The 15,267-nt window shown below is 40.9% G+C and overlaps 1 protein-coding gene across 4 annotated transcripts in view; it reads right to left on the bottom strand.

The window, feature by feature from the left end:
- Window positions 1–2,712: 2,712 nt before the first annotated feature.
- MKX (mohawk homeobox) overlaps window positions 2,713–15,267 on the bottom strand; it is a 69,552-nt gene continuing 56,997 nt past the window's right edge. For 3 of the 4 annotated variants that reach the window (XM_017535470.2, XM_037740953.1, XM_017535471.2), the window contains 2 exons: window positions 5,339–5,372; window positions 2,713–5,244 (listed from right to left, as the gene is read on the bottom strand). In XM_017535470.2, coding sequence (XP_017390959.1) covers window positions 5,058–5,244; window positions 5,339–5,372 — 221 coding nt within the window. In that variant the 3' untranslated portion in view covers window positions 2,713–5,057. The remainder of the gene's footprint in view (window positions 5,245–5,338; window positions 5,373–15,267) is intronic. The other variant, XM_017535472.2, reaches the window with a different exon arrangement.

Raw genomic sequence — 15,267 nt, 5'->3', positions numbered from 1 at the left:
TACAACTACTCAATGTTTTGACCAGGTTGAGGGAAAACAGACATAACCTATTGTTGGAGGTGTAAATTGGTAGAATTTTCAAATACTAATTTGGTAACATTCATCAAAAAAAGTAATGTGCTGCTTATCATAAGACACATTAATTCCACTTACATTATCTATCTATTCCATAGATGTATAAGTGTCTGAAAACACATAGGCATAAGAATGTTCATTAAATCATTGGTTTTTTTTTTGAGGCAGAGTCTTGCACTATCACCTAGGCTGGAGTATAGTGGTGCGATGTCTGCTTATGGCAACCTCCACCTCCTGGGTTTGAGGAATTCTCCTGTCTCAGCCTTCTGAGTAGCTGGGACTACAGGGATGCGCCACCACACCTGGCTAATTGTTTTGTACTTTTAGTAGAGATGGGGTTTCACCATGTTGGCCAGGCTGATCCCAAACTCCTGACCTCAAATGATCTGTCTGCCTCCACCTCCCAAAGTGCTGGGATTACAGGTTTGAGCCACCATGACCAGCCCGAATCATTGTTTATCAGTGCTACTCAATGTAAATCAACTACATCGCTAAGGGCACTGTACGTTCAGCAGACTTTTTTTTCTTACAGAAAGACTTTCTTGATGAAGAAAGAAGTTCATTTTGGTGCAAGCTCCTTATCTCAATGTGAAATGGCACTCTGAGTAGCACTAGTTTATAATAATTAAAAATTGGAAATAACCCGAAAGTTAATCAGTGGGCCATTTGCTACATAAATTATAATAGATCCCCATGTAGGTGCTTTTTAAATCTTGTACCCTTCTATACTGATTACATTTTTCTACAACTAGCATAAATTACATTTATAATTTTTTAAAACGCCTATAATTAAAAATTTAAATTTTAAAAGTCAAGAATATCTGTCGGATTACACTCATTGTAGGTCAAATTTCCAGAAAATGGCTTTGGGCTAAAATTTGTTGCAGAAGACCTAGTGAGGCCATCTTTACGTGGGGTGAATTCCCACGGAGTCATTTGTGCAAAATGTAAGAATACCTCAGCATTTTTTTTCCAAACTCAGAAATCTGTTTATCCTCCTCTTGAGAGAAAACGTTTATTGTGGCCAATTCACCCTTCCCCCAAAACAAAGTTTTAGTCCATCTCTAAGACGAGTCTCAAAGTTCGGAGTGGTGAAGTTGGAATTCCATTCCTGTAGTGTCGAAATCTATCTTCTCATTCTAATCATAGCGGTTACAAACAAGACCAGGACCAAGAACTTCTTAGTGCTTACAAGGACCCAATCATGGTGACCCTAACACATATTTGACAGAATCTAGGGGTCCTACAGGCTTCATGGAAACCACAATTTATAGTGCCCAAAAGTGTGAGACATGAGGCCTTTCAGGGTTATGTGGAATACGGTCATAATCTCTAACATTTGAACAGTGCAGTGCAGTTTGCAAAGTACTTTCATATTGACTGTCTCTTTGACTCACCACAACAGATCGTTGGAGTAGGTAAATTTCATAGATCTAATTTTGTAGGTGCAAATGATGGGTATAGAAAGAAGGCTTATGCTTATTCCCCAAAGGCACTAAGGAGTGAAGTGGCAAAGCCAGAGCGTGCCAGCCCAGGTTCTTACTGCCACAGCACACTGGCTTCCAAGTCATGACTTTCCTATGCCACCCCTGACAGGACACCCTGGGGGGCTTGCTCTTCTCTGTGTTTATTTGCATGCTGTGATGCCATTGAGCTGCTAAGTTTAAAAGCAGACTATGGCTGTTGGCACTGTTTGTTAAACATTGCTACTTGGAGCAGACAGATAACACAGGCAGCGGCTTGAGTTTTTCTTAGCCATCCTGAACAGCATCAAGCAGGACAAATAGCGGGAAAGCAATTCTTGTTTATCCAAAAGAAGGAAGCGGCTGCACATCCTGTGTTTTCAACTGGCACGTCTGTTCTGCCTTAGCTTTGCAATGCTTTATGCTTTTTGCCTGGAAGTTCAAAGTGATGATGCTAAAATCATCTTCCTTGAAGGCCTTTCTAACTCTGAAACCAACTTTCACCACTGCACAGCAGCTTTTCTTGTCAGGGCTCTCCTTCCCCACAGCTGTCCATTAAACCACCCGTGTCTTATGTTCCATTTATATTACATATTTCTACTTTCTTATGCATAGAGCCTGCATAGAGGAATTATAACTATACAATAATACCTTCCAGTTACCAAAGTTACCAAGCACCTATTATCTACCAGACACTGTGGTAGGCACTTTATGTATTATATTTTATCTCAATCTTAATGCAAACTCTACAAGGTAGAGCTCCTTACTCTCATATGTGGAGGAAGGACCTAGATGAGAGTGACGAAGTGGTAAGGAGCAGCGCTGAGATTCAAAGGCAGTTTTGGCTAGCTTCAAAGCCGAGGTTTTCTCTTCAGCGCAGAGCATGCCAGGAATAATGCTAATTGTATGAGCGATGGAAAGAAGGCTTTAAGTGAAAATGTTCATTTTAAAGTTACATATTTTAATAGTCAGCATCACACTCCCTTTTCCTGGGTCTTTAAAAAGTGGATTGGTGGCCTAAGGTGATGAAATTCAAACCTAATACTAATGCAGCACTCCCATATCCTATCCCTTAACAGTCTAAGGAGAATGGCTGCATATAACGGGCCCATCTGTTCTACTGTTTCATCCACCTGGTCAGCTCTCAAAGGAAAACAAAATCCATATGATCATTGAGGTCTAGAAATTAACTTTTATTTTAAATCTGTCAAGAACTCCTGGCAGTTATTAATTTTATTAAAATGATTACATATGGCAAAACAAAGAATAGAGGTAATTCTATTTCTCTACAACATAAATTATGAGTTAGATTCTCAGCTGCCGGCTCAGCATTGTTCAAAATTCTTTTAAAGGATCGGAGGGGGGGGGATTTTAATATCCAGAAAATGTTAAAGCAGCAAAAGAAAAAATAAGTTAAAAAGTCATTGCAATTGGAGATATTGCCAAGAATGTGCTTATTATAAAGTCTTCTTGACATGTTAATTATAAAATCTTCCAACCTTTGGTATTAAAAAAATCATGTGAATAGTTGTCCTATATTGCCTTGTCATTTATAATTTATAACATAGAAGAAATTTGCTGATTTTTTAAAAAAGATGGCAAACATGAATCATGACTCATTCAAATAAAATACAACCAGCATTCATTCATCTAACTGAAATATGTCAAAACAAAAACAGTTTTATTAACATATTTAATACCAGAATAACTTATAATAGTATGAAAAAGAATGAAGTATTTGTCTTTAGTTTTCATTGACATGCTCACATTTTGGCAAAATTGTTTTGTAAAGATTCCAAAGTTTTTATCAGAGATCTCTAACTATTTAAGGATGCAAACCAAAAGAACGTATACTTCATCTGATCATACAGTCATAACTTATATATTTTGCTTTGCACTTACTGTTACTGCAATTTAGAAAACAAAGTAAAAATATATATATACACAAAATATTTTTATATCAAATTATCTTCATTACGCTAAATAAACCCAATCCCCAAATGCTATGTTACATGAAAAAGTGTCCTACAATTTATATCAAGACTGATACTGTCCATCAACTAGAGCAGCCTTTGGTTTTAAAAGCATTTTGCAAAATAAAGAAAAATGTCACCACATGGCTGCACTATTGACCCTCATTCACACTGACAAAAACGCCTTCCAGTTAAAAAAAAAATTGATTACATACGCAGAAAAAAAATCCCATCATAAAAGAGTCAAACCCTTTTTCTTTCTCTCTAACACATACCCTCTGTTATATTTGGCGTTTCCACTGTTTATTCAAGTTTCAAGTCTTCCCAAGCTGATGAGAATATTATTGTTTGATTGAGAAAGATAGTCTTCTTTCTTGATATTGATTATTCTCACTCAATGGTAGTATAATTTAGAAACAAAATGTTTTCTTTTAATGCATGATTTCACTTCATTTTTACTTTAATGTCCTACTTGGCAAAATTCAAACTGTTCAATGTTTTTTTTCCATATGTTTTAAATTTAAAAATCAATTTTATGTATGTATATGTATAGCCGCACAGAGATACGTTTCTTTCATTGTCTTGTTCTCATTGCAATATAAATTATCCATCAGCAATTGTAATTTGAAATGAACCAAAAGATTTTTAGTCATTCCATATGAACACAGTTTCCAACACAAAAGAACAGTGAACTCTAATGCAAACAGGATTATATTTTTAAACTACAGTCTTAGTTTTACACAGGAAAAATTTTGAGTTATTTATATAATAAAGTTTTTTTGTTAACTTCAGCAAAACTTGAGACAAAAAAATCCAGATTAATTCTAAAGGGCATTGCGGTGCTTTCCAACAGTGCTTGAATAGAAGTTTTCCTGATCACAATGTATTCATTGAAATTTTAAATTAGCTTGAAGGAATCACTTCTTAAATGTACAACATTATGTGGATCGCTGCACCTTGAATTTTGGAAGTTTGTAACATATCAGATATGCAGGCAAGATACATGCATAAAATTCTCACTGTCACCCTGAAAAGCACATTGAGCAATTTTCAATACTGTGACTTTTTTTTTTTTTTTAAAGGAAGATTTCATTTGAGCTGAACAGATATCCAAGTTTTAACATGGGAATTATTGGATATATTTCAAGGGCTTTCAGCGATTATGGTTTCAGTTCTGGAATGGTTATGTCCGTCTGGAGTGATGCACACAGGCTAATAAGCTATGCATTGGCATTTTGAGGCATAGCTGTTCAACTATGCCCACGTTAGAGCTTATTTTCGGGAAGCAAGGCACTTACTGTAATGGTAATGCAGACGTTTTATGCATAGTTTGAGTAACATAAAATAAGTTAATATTTTTGATTATTATGAGTTTTTTTATAATTTATGTGTCTTTTATAGAAGCAACTAAATGATATATTTGGGATAATTAAAAACAAGAAGAGGTTTGGGAGAGAGTCATTTTCATCCCTGCTTCAGCTCTTAGGATGAGGATTTATGAAAACACTGAAAAGAACATCCATTGGATCTGAAAAGCAACAAGCTCTTAAAACGGCTGCACCAGTGGCACTTTGACAGTCTTTATTTCTGCTATATGGGACGACTTCTGGATGATGCAGCTGGTAGTTCCCTGCAGTTTGTCCTTTCCCTGTGCAAGATTTGTTAAGGCCATGGCTGCGTTGATCTCCTTCCAATACGTGTCGTCTTTGCTTGGTCCCTTTCTGTTAGCTGCGCTAGAGTTAAGCAAAACAGAAAGTAAACGATCAGACTCACTGTAGTTTGCACAGAAAATGCCATCGCTGAAAAGCAGGAACGGTCAGTGCTCACCTGTCACCCTTATTGGATCCGTTTTCCAGAGTGTCTGTAAAGAAAAGCAAAAATTCAATTATTTTTCTTTTTTTCCTCTCCTTTCTCATCTCAGGAGTTTTATCACTAATGACCAGAAGTAAAAGTCCATCAGGAACTATGGTTGAAAATTAGTTAGCTTTTAATAAAGGTAAAGCAGTTTATGTTAAGATGCAAAAAAACTTGTGCAAAGAAGCAGAAATAAGATGTCAGTGGGTAGTAAAGAATAAAAGGTAGCTCTCATAGACATACAGAAATTTGAAGTTATTTACTCTGAGAAATTGGGCCTTTTGGATCGGGGACAAGCAGCATGAGGAAAAGAGTGCTGACCGTACCTGGGGCCAGGTTCTGGCCTTGCCCTTCTACTCACCTGCAGTGTTACTTGGGGGCAGATTATGACCTCCCACAACGTCAGTTCTCTATAAAATCAGGGAGTTTTGGCTGGGCACAGTGGCTCATGTCTATAATCCCAGCACTTTGGGAGGCCACGGCGGGGGAATTGCTTGAGCCCTGAGTCCGAGACCAGCCTGGGCAACATAGCAACCTCGTCTCTACTAAAAAAAAAAAAAAAATACCTGGGTACGGTGGGCATTCACTTGTATTCCCAGTTACTTGGGAGGCTGAGGCGGGAGGATCGCTTGAGCCCAGGGGGGTGAAGCTGCAGTGAGCTGTGTTTGTGCCACTGCACTCCAGTCTGGGCAACAAAGCAAGACCTTGTCTCTAAGAAAATAAAAATAAAGGGGGGTTCTAGAAAATCTTGGGGGTGCCTCTGGTTCAATGATTCTGTGATTTTATGGTTATCAAACTTTCATTTCAGACAAAGGATGGGCAAATAGCTCCCTCTGCTCTTTAGCAAATAAGTAACAGACCCAGTGGTGATAGCAGTAGAGGATTTCCTGTGATATTTATTAGAATAAGCAGGCACCAGTCCTCAGTTTCCAAATGAACACCTCCTCCTGCTGCAGCAGGAAATGAAAGTCAGGATGCTAACCTTTGTTTCTGCACTCACATCTTTGGTTTAGATTTGCTGCTCACTCAGAACATGAATGCCTCCCAACACCACAGAAATATAAAGAGCCCACAAAAATGGGTTCTTGAGATCCTTAGGCTAAAATAATCCGGTATGAGTAACACAAAAATTTACTTACTGAAGGGCAAGAATGTAAGGGCTGGTAGAGAGGCTACTGGTGTGGCATCTGAGCAAAGGAGTGGGGTTGAGACCCCAAAGCCAGATCATGGGTAAGCCACTCATCATCATCACCATCCATAACAATAATCAACATTACTGGGGAGCTACTGCACGTGGCACTGTGCAGCACACAGAAACGTGGAAAATGCAAGGCCCTCTGCTAGTTCTACGGCCTTTGCGAAACTGCCTTTTCCTGCCCTTCGTCCTCTCCCTTCCTTTTACCCGCCCCCCAAAAACCCAGGATTTCTCACAATTTCTTTTTCTCTGCACTGCTCAAGCTATTTAGGAAATGCAACCCAATTTCCAACTCTGAGCTCTAAGAGAGTCACAGAACTAGGAGAGGCTTAAGAAGAAGAACATCAGCATGATTGTCCTATAGTCTAACCAGGGCAAAACTTCCCAGGGAAGAGATGGTCATAAGGAAATAAATTACATGACCATGAGGCAGCCAAGCGTCGATGCCCTCTCTGAAGGAAAAGAATGCGGAAAGCCTGCTGACGTATCCTGAGTTAAGCCTTAAGGTTTAGACAGTGAGACAGTCATGGGTCACCCTGATCTCTTTTCACAATCCTTCACCTAAGGAATTTAAAAAAACAAGGTGAACAAACAAAACGAAAGCATTTAGTGAACAAATGGCAAGAGTGTTGTGAAGAACACGTGAGATAATGTGTGTCTGGCCCAGAATGGAACAGCAAATGCTGGTTCCTTTGGTCTCCTTTCATTGACTACTCAGGCAGCATTTTATAAGGTTTTAGGGATCCTTTGGGGGAAATCACTGGATCTGTGAGCAGTTAGATTGTTACCTTCTGCAGCTCTGCCAGCTTCTGGCTCTTACAGGGTCAGCCTGCATGCTTAGCTCTACCTCTGCTACTTTCCATAAGTTTGGAATTATAAAGTAACTCATGTAAATGCAGGAAAAGAATGATCATTTGTAATTTACAGAACTCTGATACCACTGACCTACAGATCGTTTACTACGTGTCACACACAATTCTGAGCACTTTGTTTCCTAATTTATTTACTATTACTGACTCTGTATGTGGATAGCATGTCTCCATGGTATCCGCGAAGTCATTTTTTATTAGTCCTATCTGTAAATCTTCATGCAGTGAGGACAGAGACAAGGCGCTATTGGAACATGGAACAGAGAACAAGTCAAGACTTTTGTTTGGGAGAAGGAAAGCCAGCAAATTGGACATTTTACAGAGGCAAAAAAAAAAAAAAAATGAGCAAGGCCTTTGCTCCATTTTGCCCACAAATTGCAACAATTCTGTTGGAGATATTTATCCAATGGAAAGACTTGGCAAGAGCAGAATAAGTTCCATGAGGCTTAAATAATGTTAGGGAAATAACAAAACGTAATTTAGAGAAGACCATGTAACTGACACTCTGGCTCCCAGACGAAGCCAGCTCACATAGGTGAAGGAGACCAGAACCCAATTCCCTACCTGAACCATCAACCTCAGAGTGGTTACTGCACAGGCAAGAAGAAAATCTGTGGCTATCAAATATGTTATGGGTTACAGAACCTGCCAATGCATCAATGCCATCAAAGCATGGAGCCTGCATGTGGAAGGACAAGATGTAATTCATGGCTCAGGTCCACAGAGAGCTTCTGTTTAAGATGAGGCGTGAACTCGTATGTCTTGCAGCCCCATGAGTGCCTGGCTGTGGCCAGCCCTCCCTGGGGCTGACTCCTTGAACTTGTTCCACTGAGAAACACGTTTACTGTAGCCAACTGCCAAATTATAAAATTCTGCTTACACTTTGGGTGTATGTGTTTGACACTTTGGTGCCTATGAAAATACCTTTGAAGTGCAAAAACATAGACTCAAATCCCCGTTCAGGTATTCTTAATTAGTTTTTACAAATCTCAACAAAGTACTACACAGGAGTCAATAGACTGAATTCTGTATTTTAGTTTTCAGGCAGATGGGCACATTCAATGTCACTAGGTATAGATTGGGCTCCTTTCCAATGACAGAAGAAAATCGTCTTAAAAAGTAATGGAGGACAGAGGCATGTTGCTTTTCTATCAATGGTCAGTGTCAAAACTGTATACAACAAAGCTCAATCTCTAAGATTGAAATCAACAAGGAAAAGCTGCTTACCACCACTTGGGAGAGGGGACGGTCTCTGTGTCCAAAGTATTTTATTTATTTTTTTGAGACGGAGTTTTGCTCTTGTTGCCCAGGCTGGAGTGCGATGGTGCAATCTTGGCTCACCGCAACCTCCCCCTCCTGGGTTCAAGCAATTCTCCTGCCTCAGCCTTCTGAGTAGCTGGGATTACAGGCATGCGCCACCACATCCAGCTAATTTTGTATTTTTAGCAGAGATGGGGTTTCTCCATGTTGATCAGGCTGGTTCAAGCTCCCTACCTCAGGTGATCCGCCTGCCTCAGCCTCCCAAAGTGCTGGGATTATAGGCTTGAGGCACCATGTGCAGCGCAAAGTGCTTTTAGTTCAAAAAATAATGTTAGATGGGCACGCTTTTCCTGAGGCTGTTACTGGTGGGCTGTCCAGTGTCACTTGGATATTTTGCGTCCAAGAGCCACCTCCTGTGGAGTAGTGTGTTTGGCAGAAGAGCCAAACTGGCAAAAGGAAGATAGCAAACAGAGCCCTTTGACATTTGTGCTTTTGTAGGAAAGCAAGGACTCCAAAGATCTGGGAGTCTGGGGAGATTCTATTTTTTTTTTTTTCTATTTGTTGTGCTAAGATAAAATCTGAGAAATGTTGCAGCTTTCAGAGAACTGATATCATTTGAGGGAAACTCAGAAAATTTACGATCTTCTCATTATACTAACTGGTTGTATCAAGTGTTTTTATTTTTTTATTTTTTTTTATTTTTATGCTCTTTCCCTTTGAAGTAAAAAACTTCTCGGCTCTTCCCTGGCTCAAATGTGCTGTGTGTTGTGTCTTTTCAGCTCATGGTCAGTATTTGAGGGGCAGTGGGTCTGTGTACCCATCACTGTTGGTCATGGGGCTCCTGACACATCTGTCCACTGCTGACAGGTGGTCTCACTGGCTCCAGTCTAGAAGTGGCACCCAGTAGCTCCAGAAACAATCAGACAGGAGAAGGAAGGACTGTGCATGTTGCTGAAAGAGGGAAATTGCAAGTTGGAGCTAGCTCCTGGTATGTAGACTCTAGCGAGCAGTTCATTAGCATGCACAGACTCAGGGTCTGACTGCCCCACATTTGGCTCGGCTGTATCTCTTACTCTGCAAGTAGCTTGGCTCAGCCTCTCCAAAGTCTGAGCTAAAATGCCTTTTTAGATTCCAAGGTTCCAAAAATCAGCTATGCTGTCAATTACCATAAAAGCAACTGGTTGGCAGGGATGGCTTATTGAACCAGCCAAAAGAGCGTGTTTTAAGACCAAAAAAGAAAAGAAAAGAAAAAAAAGAGGTGTGTAGTTAGGAAAATCTTGGATGCTACAAAACCCAAACCATGTTGGAACTTAAAGTGGGGCTATCCTCAGTTTAGACATGTGTTTTCTTCTACAGTTAAGTAGAGAAAAAATTATACAGAAAACTCAGTTTCACTGCAACTTGAGATATCTAAACAAAAAGCTCTGTGGCCAACTGTGAAAAATGCAACTCAGAAGCACATTAATTCTGATATATATGCCTGATATATTTGCAGCCATAAAAAGAGACAAACATATGGCCAAATCTTTTTCTCTGAGTTTTTTAAAAAATTAATAAATAAGCCCTAAAGGGAAGAATGTCTTTGTTTCACATATACCACTGAAACGTAAATAAAATGAGTTGAGATTGAGAATTTGTGGTTTGAAATTAAATAATCTAAAAATTATATGTTTCCCTCAATTAAAATGGAAGGAGTAGAAGAAAAAAAAAAACTTTTGAGATCATGGAAAGGGAAGTAAATGAGTTAGTGAGAAATCATTACTGAAATAGCTTGGCCAAGGATTGAGTGGGAGGAGGAAGCCATTTATGTTTTAAAACAATAAAAGAAGGTACAGTTGTGCGCCATCTAACAATATTTTGGTCAATAATAGACCATACATACGACAGCGGCCCATAAGATTACAATGGAGCTGAGGCCGGGCGCGGTGGCTCAAGCCTGTAATCCCAGCACTTTGGGAGGCCGAGGCGGGTGGATCACGAGGTCAAGAGATCGAGACCATCCTGGTCAAAATGGTGAAACCCCGTCTCTACTAAAAATACAAAAAATTAGCTGGGCATGGTGGTGCGTGCCTGTAATCCCAGCTACTCAGGAGGCTGAGGCAGGAGAATTGCCTGAACCCAGGAGGCGGAGGTTGCGGTGAGCCGAGATCGCGCCATTGCACTCCAGCCTGGGTAGCATGAGTGAAACTCCGTTTCAAAAAAAAAAAAAAAAAAGATTATAATGGAGCTGAAAAATTCCTATCACCTAGTGACGTTGTAATGTGGTCATGTCACTCACTGCTCACATGTTTGTGGTCATGCTGGTGTAAAGATACCTACTGAGGCCAGGCACAGTGGCTCATGCGTGTAATCCCAGCACTTTGCGAGGCCAAGGTTGGGAGATCACTTAAGGTTAGGAATTTGAGACCAGCCTGGCCAACATGGTGAAACCCTGTCTCTATTAAAAAATACAAAAAATTAGCTGGACGTGGTGGTGCACGCCTGTAATCCTAGCTACTCAGAAGGCTGAGGTGGGAGAATCGCTGGAACTGAGGAGCCGGAGGTTGCAGTGAGCCAAGATCATGCCATTGCACTCCAGCCTGGAGACAGAGCAGAACTCCATCGCAAAAACAACCACAACCACGACCACAACAACACCTGTTGAGCTGCTAAATGTATAAGTATAGCACATAAATTATGTACAGTACATAATACTTGATAATAATATATATGACTATGTTACTGAGTTTATGTATTTACTATATTTTTTATTGTTATTTGAGAGTGTGCTCCTTCAACTTATATTTAAAAAGTTAGCATAGCTGGGTGCGGTGGCTCACGCCTGTTATCCTAGCACTTTGGGAGGCCAAGGTGGACGAATCATTTGAGGCCAGGAGTTTGAAACCAACCTGGCCAACATGGTGAAACCCTGTCTTTACTAAAAATATAAAAAAATTAGTTGGGCATGGTAGCTGGTGCCTATAATCCCAGCTACTTGGGAGGCGGAGGCAGAAGAATACCTTGAACCCAGGAGCCAGAGGTTGCAGTGAGCTGAGATCGTGCTGTTGCACTCCAGCTTGGGCGACAGAGCAAGACTATGTTTCAAAATAAATAAATAAATAAATAAAAAGGTTAACTGTAAAACAGCCTTAGTCAGGTCCTTCAGGAGGAATCCCAGAAGGCATTGCTGTTATAGGAGATGACAGCTCCATGCGTGTTATTGCCCCTGCAGACCCTCCCGTGGGACAAGACACGGAGGTGGAAGGCAGTGACACTGATGCAGGCCTAGGCTAATGTGGGTGTTTGTATCTCAGTTTTTCACAGAAATGTTTAGAAAGTAAAAATAAAAAAATGAAAAAGTTTGATAGCAGGAAAAAGTTTACAGAATGGGATATAAAGAAAATATTTTCATACAGCTGTCCAAAGTGTTTGTGTTTTAAGCTAAGTGTTATTACAAAAGAGACAAAACATTGTTTTAAAAAGCTTATAAAGTAAAAAAGGAACAGTAAGCGAAGATTAATTTATTGTAGAAGAAAACAATTTTTAAATAAATTTAGCGTGGCCTAAGTGTGCAGTGTTTATAAAGCCTACAGTGACGCACAGTGATGTCCTAGGCCTTCACATTCACTCACCACTCACGCACTCACTCAAAGCAACCTCCTGTCTGACAAGCTCTGTTCATGGAAAGTGGCTTATACAGGTGCATAGTTTTTTGTTTTTAACTAGCGGTCCTCAACCTTTTTGGCACCAGGGCCTGGTTTTGTGGAAGACCATTTTCCCACGGACCAGGGAGGGGGGTTTCAGGATAAAACTGTTCCACCTCGGATCATCAGGCATTAGTTAGGTTCTCATAAGAAGCGTGCAACCTGGATCCTTCGCATGCGCAGTTCACAATAAGGTTCGTGCTCCTATGAGAATCTAATGCCACCGCTGATCTGATAAGAAGCGCAGCTCAGACGGTAACGCGAGCAGTGGGGAGCAGCAGTAAATAAAGATGAAGCTGCTCACCTCCTGCTGTGCAGCCTGGTTCCTAACAGGCCACGGACCACTACTGGTCCGTGGCCTGGGGGTGGGGGACCCCCTTTTGTTTGAGACAGAGTCTCACTCTGTCACCCAGGCAGGAGTGCAGTGGCGCAGTCTCGGCTCACTGCAACCTCCACCTCCCTGGCTCGAGCAATTCCCCTGCCTCAGCCTCCGGAGTAGCTGGGATTACAGGCACATGCCACCATGCCCAGCTAATTTTTTTTGTATTTTTAGCAGAGAGGGGGTTTCACCATGTCGTCTAGGCTGGTCTCGAACTCCTGAAGTCAGGCAGTCTGCCTGCCTCGGCCTCCCAAAGTGCTGGGATTACAGATGTGAGACACCCCGCCCAGCCAGGATCCCTGCTTTATACCATATTTTACTGTGTCTTTTCTATGTGAAGGTATGTTTCAATATATATTTTAATGCTTACCATTGGTTCTAATTGCCTACAGCAGTCAGTACAGTAATCTACTGTACAGGTTTGTAGCCTCAGTGTGCAGAAGGCTATGCCGTCTAGGTTTGTGTAGGTACACTCTATGATGTTCGCACATGATGAAACTGCCTGATGCTGCATTTGCATTTCCTAGAGCACATCCCTGTTGTTAAGCAACACATGACTATATTCACCTCGCCCAGGAGGCCTGGCCTAGTGCCCTTGTAGAGCAATTAAAAATCTGGGCCCTGTGATAATGATCCAAAGCAAGTCAGCGCTCCAGATGCTTGAAAACTGTGCTTCTGCACACTTGGTAAGTTTGAGGGCCATTACTTTGATAGCAGATGTGCAGAGCCTGGTTCTACTGTGTTACTGATCTCAGAGGTACAGAGAGCCTCTGAGGATACCAGATCAGTTTCTGGAGTTATTCACATACTTGGAACAACTGAGGATAAGAACAAGACCCTGGAGAGCGGGGCAGGTATAAAACCTCACTGAAGATTCTGAAATACCAATTGCTGCGAAGTTGCGTGCCTTACCAAATGACCCCCAGGGCTCCCTGCTCACATTGCTACGGTCTCCATCTCTACTTCTCCATACCTGGAGACTGAAGCTGGGCTTCCACACACCCCTACAGGTTGGTCCTACTGTGAATACACATTTCTTTCTTTTTAAAAATAGCATTTGTTGGCTGGATACAGCAGCTTATGCCTGTAATCCTAGTACTTTGGGAGACTGAGGCAGGAGGATTGCTTGAGTCCAGGAGTTTGAGACCAGCCTGGGTAACATAGTGAGACTTCGTGTCTATCAAAATTTTTAAAAATTAGCCAGACATGGTGGTGTGTTCCTTAGTCCCAGCTACTTGGAAGGCCGAGGTGGGAGGAGGATCACTTGAGCCTAGGACGTTGAGGTTGCAGTGAGCTGAGATCATGCCACTGCACTTGGGCCTGCGTGACAGAGTGAGACCCTGTCTCAAAAAATATATATATAATATATAGCATTTGTTGGTTTTCTTTAATAAGAAAGTAATACAGCTTCTCTACAGAAAATCTAAGAAGAAGTATGAAATAGAAAATAAGGGGCAAGCAGGGATAACTAATATTAACATTCAGATATATGGCCTTCCAAACAAGTATTATACACATTTTTAAAAAATGGTGTCATTCTGGACGTGTGTTATAACCTGCTTTTTCTACTGAACTCCCATGTTCGCCTTACCTTTTGTTAATAAATAAGACAATAATTTATCCCTTGGCCTTTCCCAGTGTGGCAGTGGGTTTTGCCTGTGAAACAGAAAGAGCCTGAAAGAATTCAAAATCCAGCTCCCTCCAACTGAAACTTGAATATTAAGCAGTGCCAATGCTGCAAGAAGGAGCTATCTTTAAAATCACCAGGGACTGGTTTCATGGAAGACAATTTTTCCACAGACTGGGGAGTGGGGGTTTTGAGATGAAATTGTTCCACCTCAGATCATCAGGCATTAGTTAGACTCTCAAAAGGAGCACTCAACCTAGATCCCTCGCATGCACAGTTCACAATAGGGTTGACGCTCCTATGAGCATCTAATGCCACTGCTAATATTCACTAACATTTATTAAATGCTCATTCTTATGCCAGGCACCATGCCAGAAACTCTACAGATGTTATTTGGTTAAATGCCTGCAATGACCCTGTGTGACAGCACCACCACCTTTATTTACAAATAACATTGTAGCTTAGAGGGGCCAGGAACTTGCCCCTTTGCAAGCTGTGAGACTCAGCTCCAGGCCCCCTGGCCCTGAAGGCCATGTTTTTAACCCCTGCATGGCACTATCCAAGTAACCTCTGCCAATAAAGCCACCTGAAAAGAACATGGCAAGGCTTAATGCATCGTATACAGAGAAAGTCTATGGCAACAGAACCTATTAAAAATGGATTAAACTTTTTTTCTGTACTTTTTGCTAGAATTTTAGACCACCAAGAGACCAAAACAAGATTTTTTTTCGCCTTATGATTTAACATGTAATATCAAGGAATCTGCCCAAATTGCAGAATAGGAAATTCAAGTAAGCTGTCTTGAGATCTTCTTTATACTTTCAGTAGTGATTTCTTTTCTTTCTTTCCTCCTTTCTTTTTCTTTCTTCCCATCTCTCTCTTTCTCTCT

Source organism: Cebus imitator, unplaced genomic scaffold, assembly GCF_001604975.1.
Source record: "Cebus imitator isolate Cc_AM_T3 unplaced genomic scaffold, Cebus_imitator-1.0 Scaffold92, whole genome shotgun sequence".
NCBI classification, from domain to species: Eukaryota; Metazoa; Chordata; class Mammalia; order Primates; family Cebidae; genus Cebus; species Cebus imitator.
The sequence above is the reverse complement of the archived record's forward strand: the minus strand, read 5'-3'. Positions and strand labels throughout refer to the sequence as shown.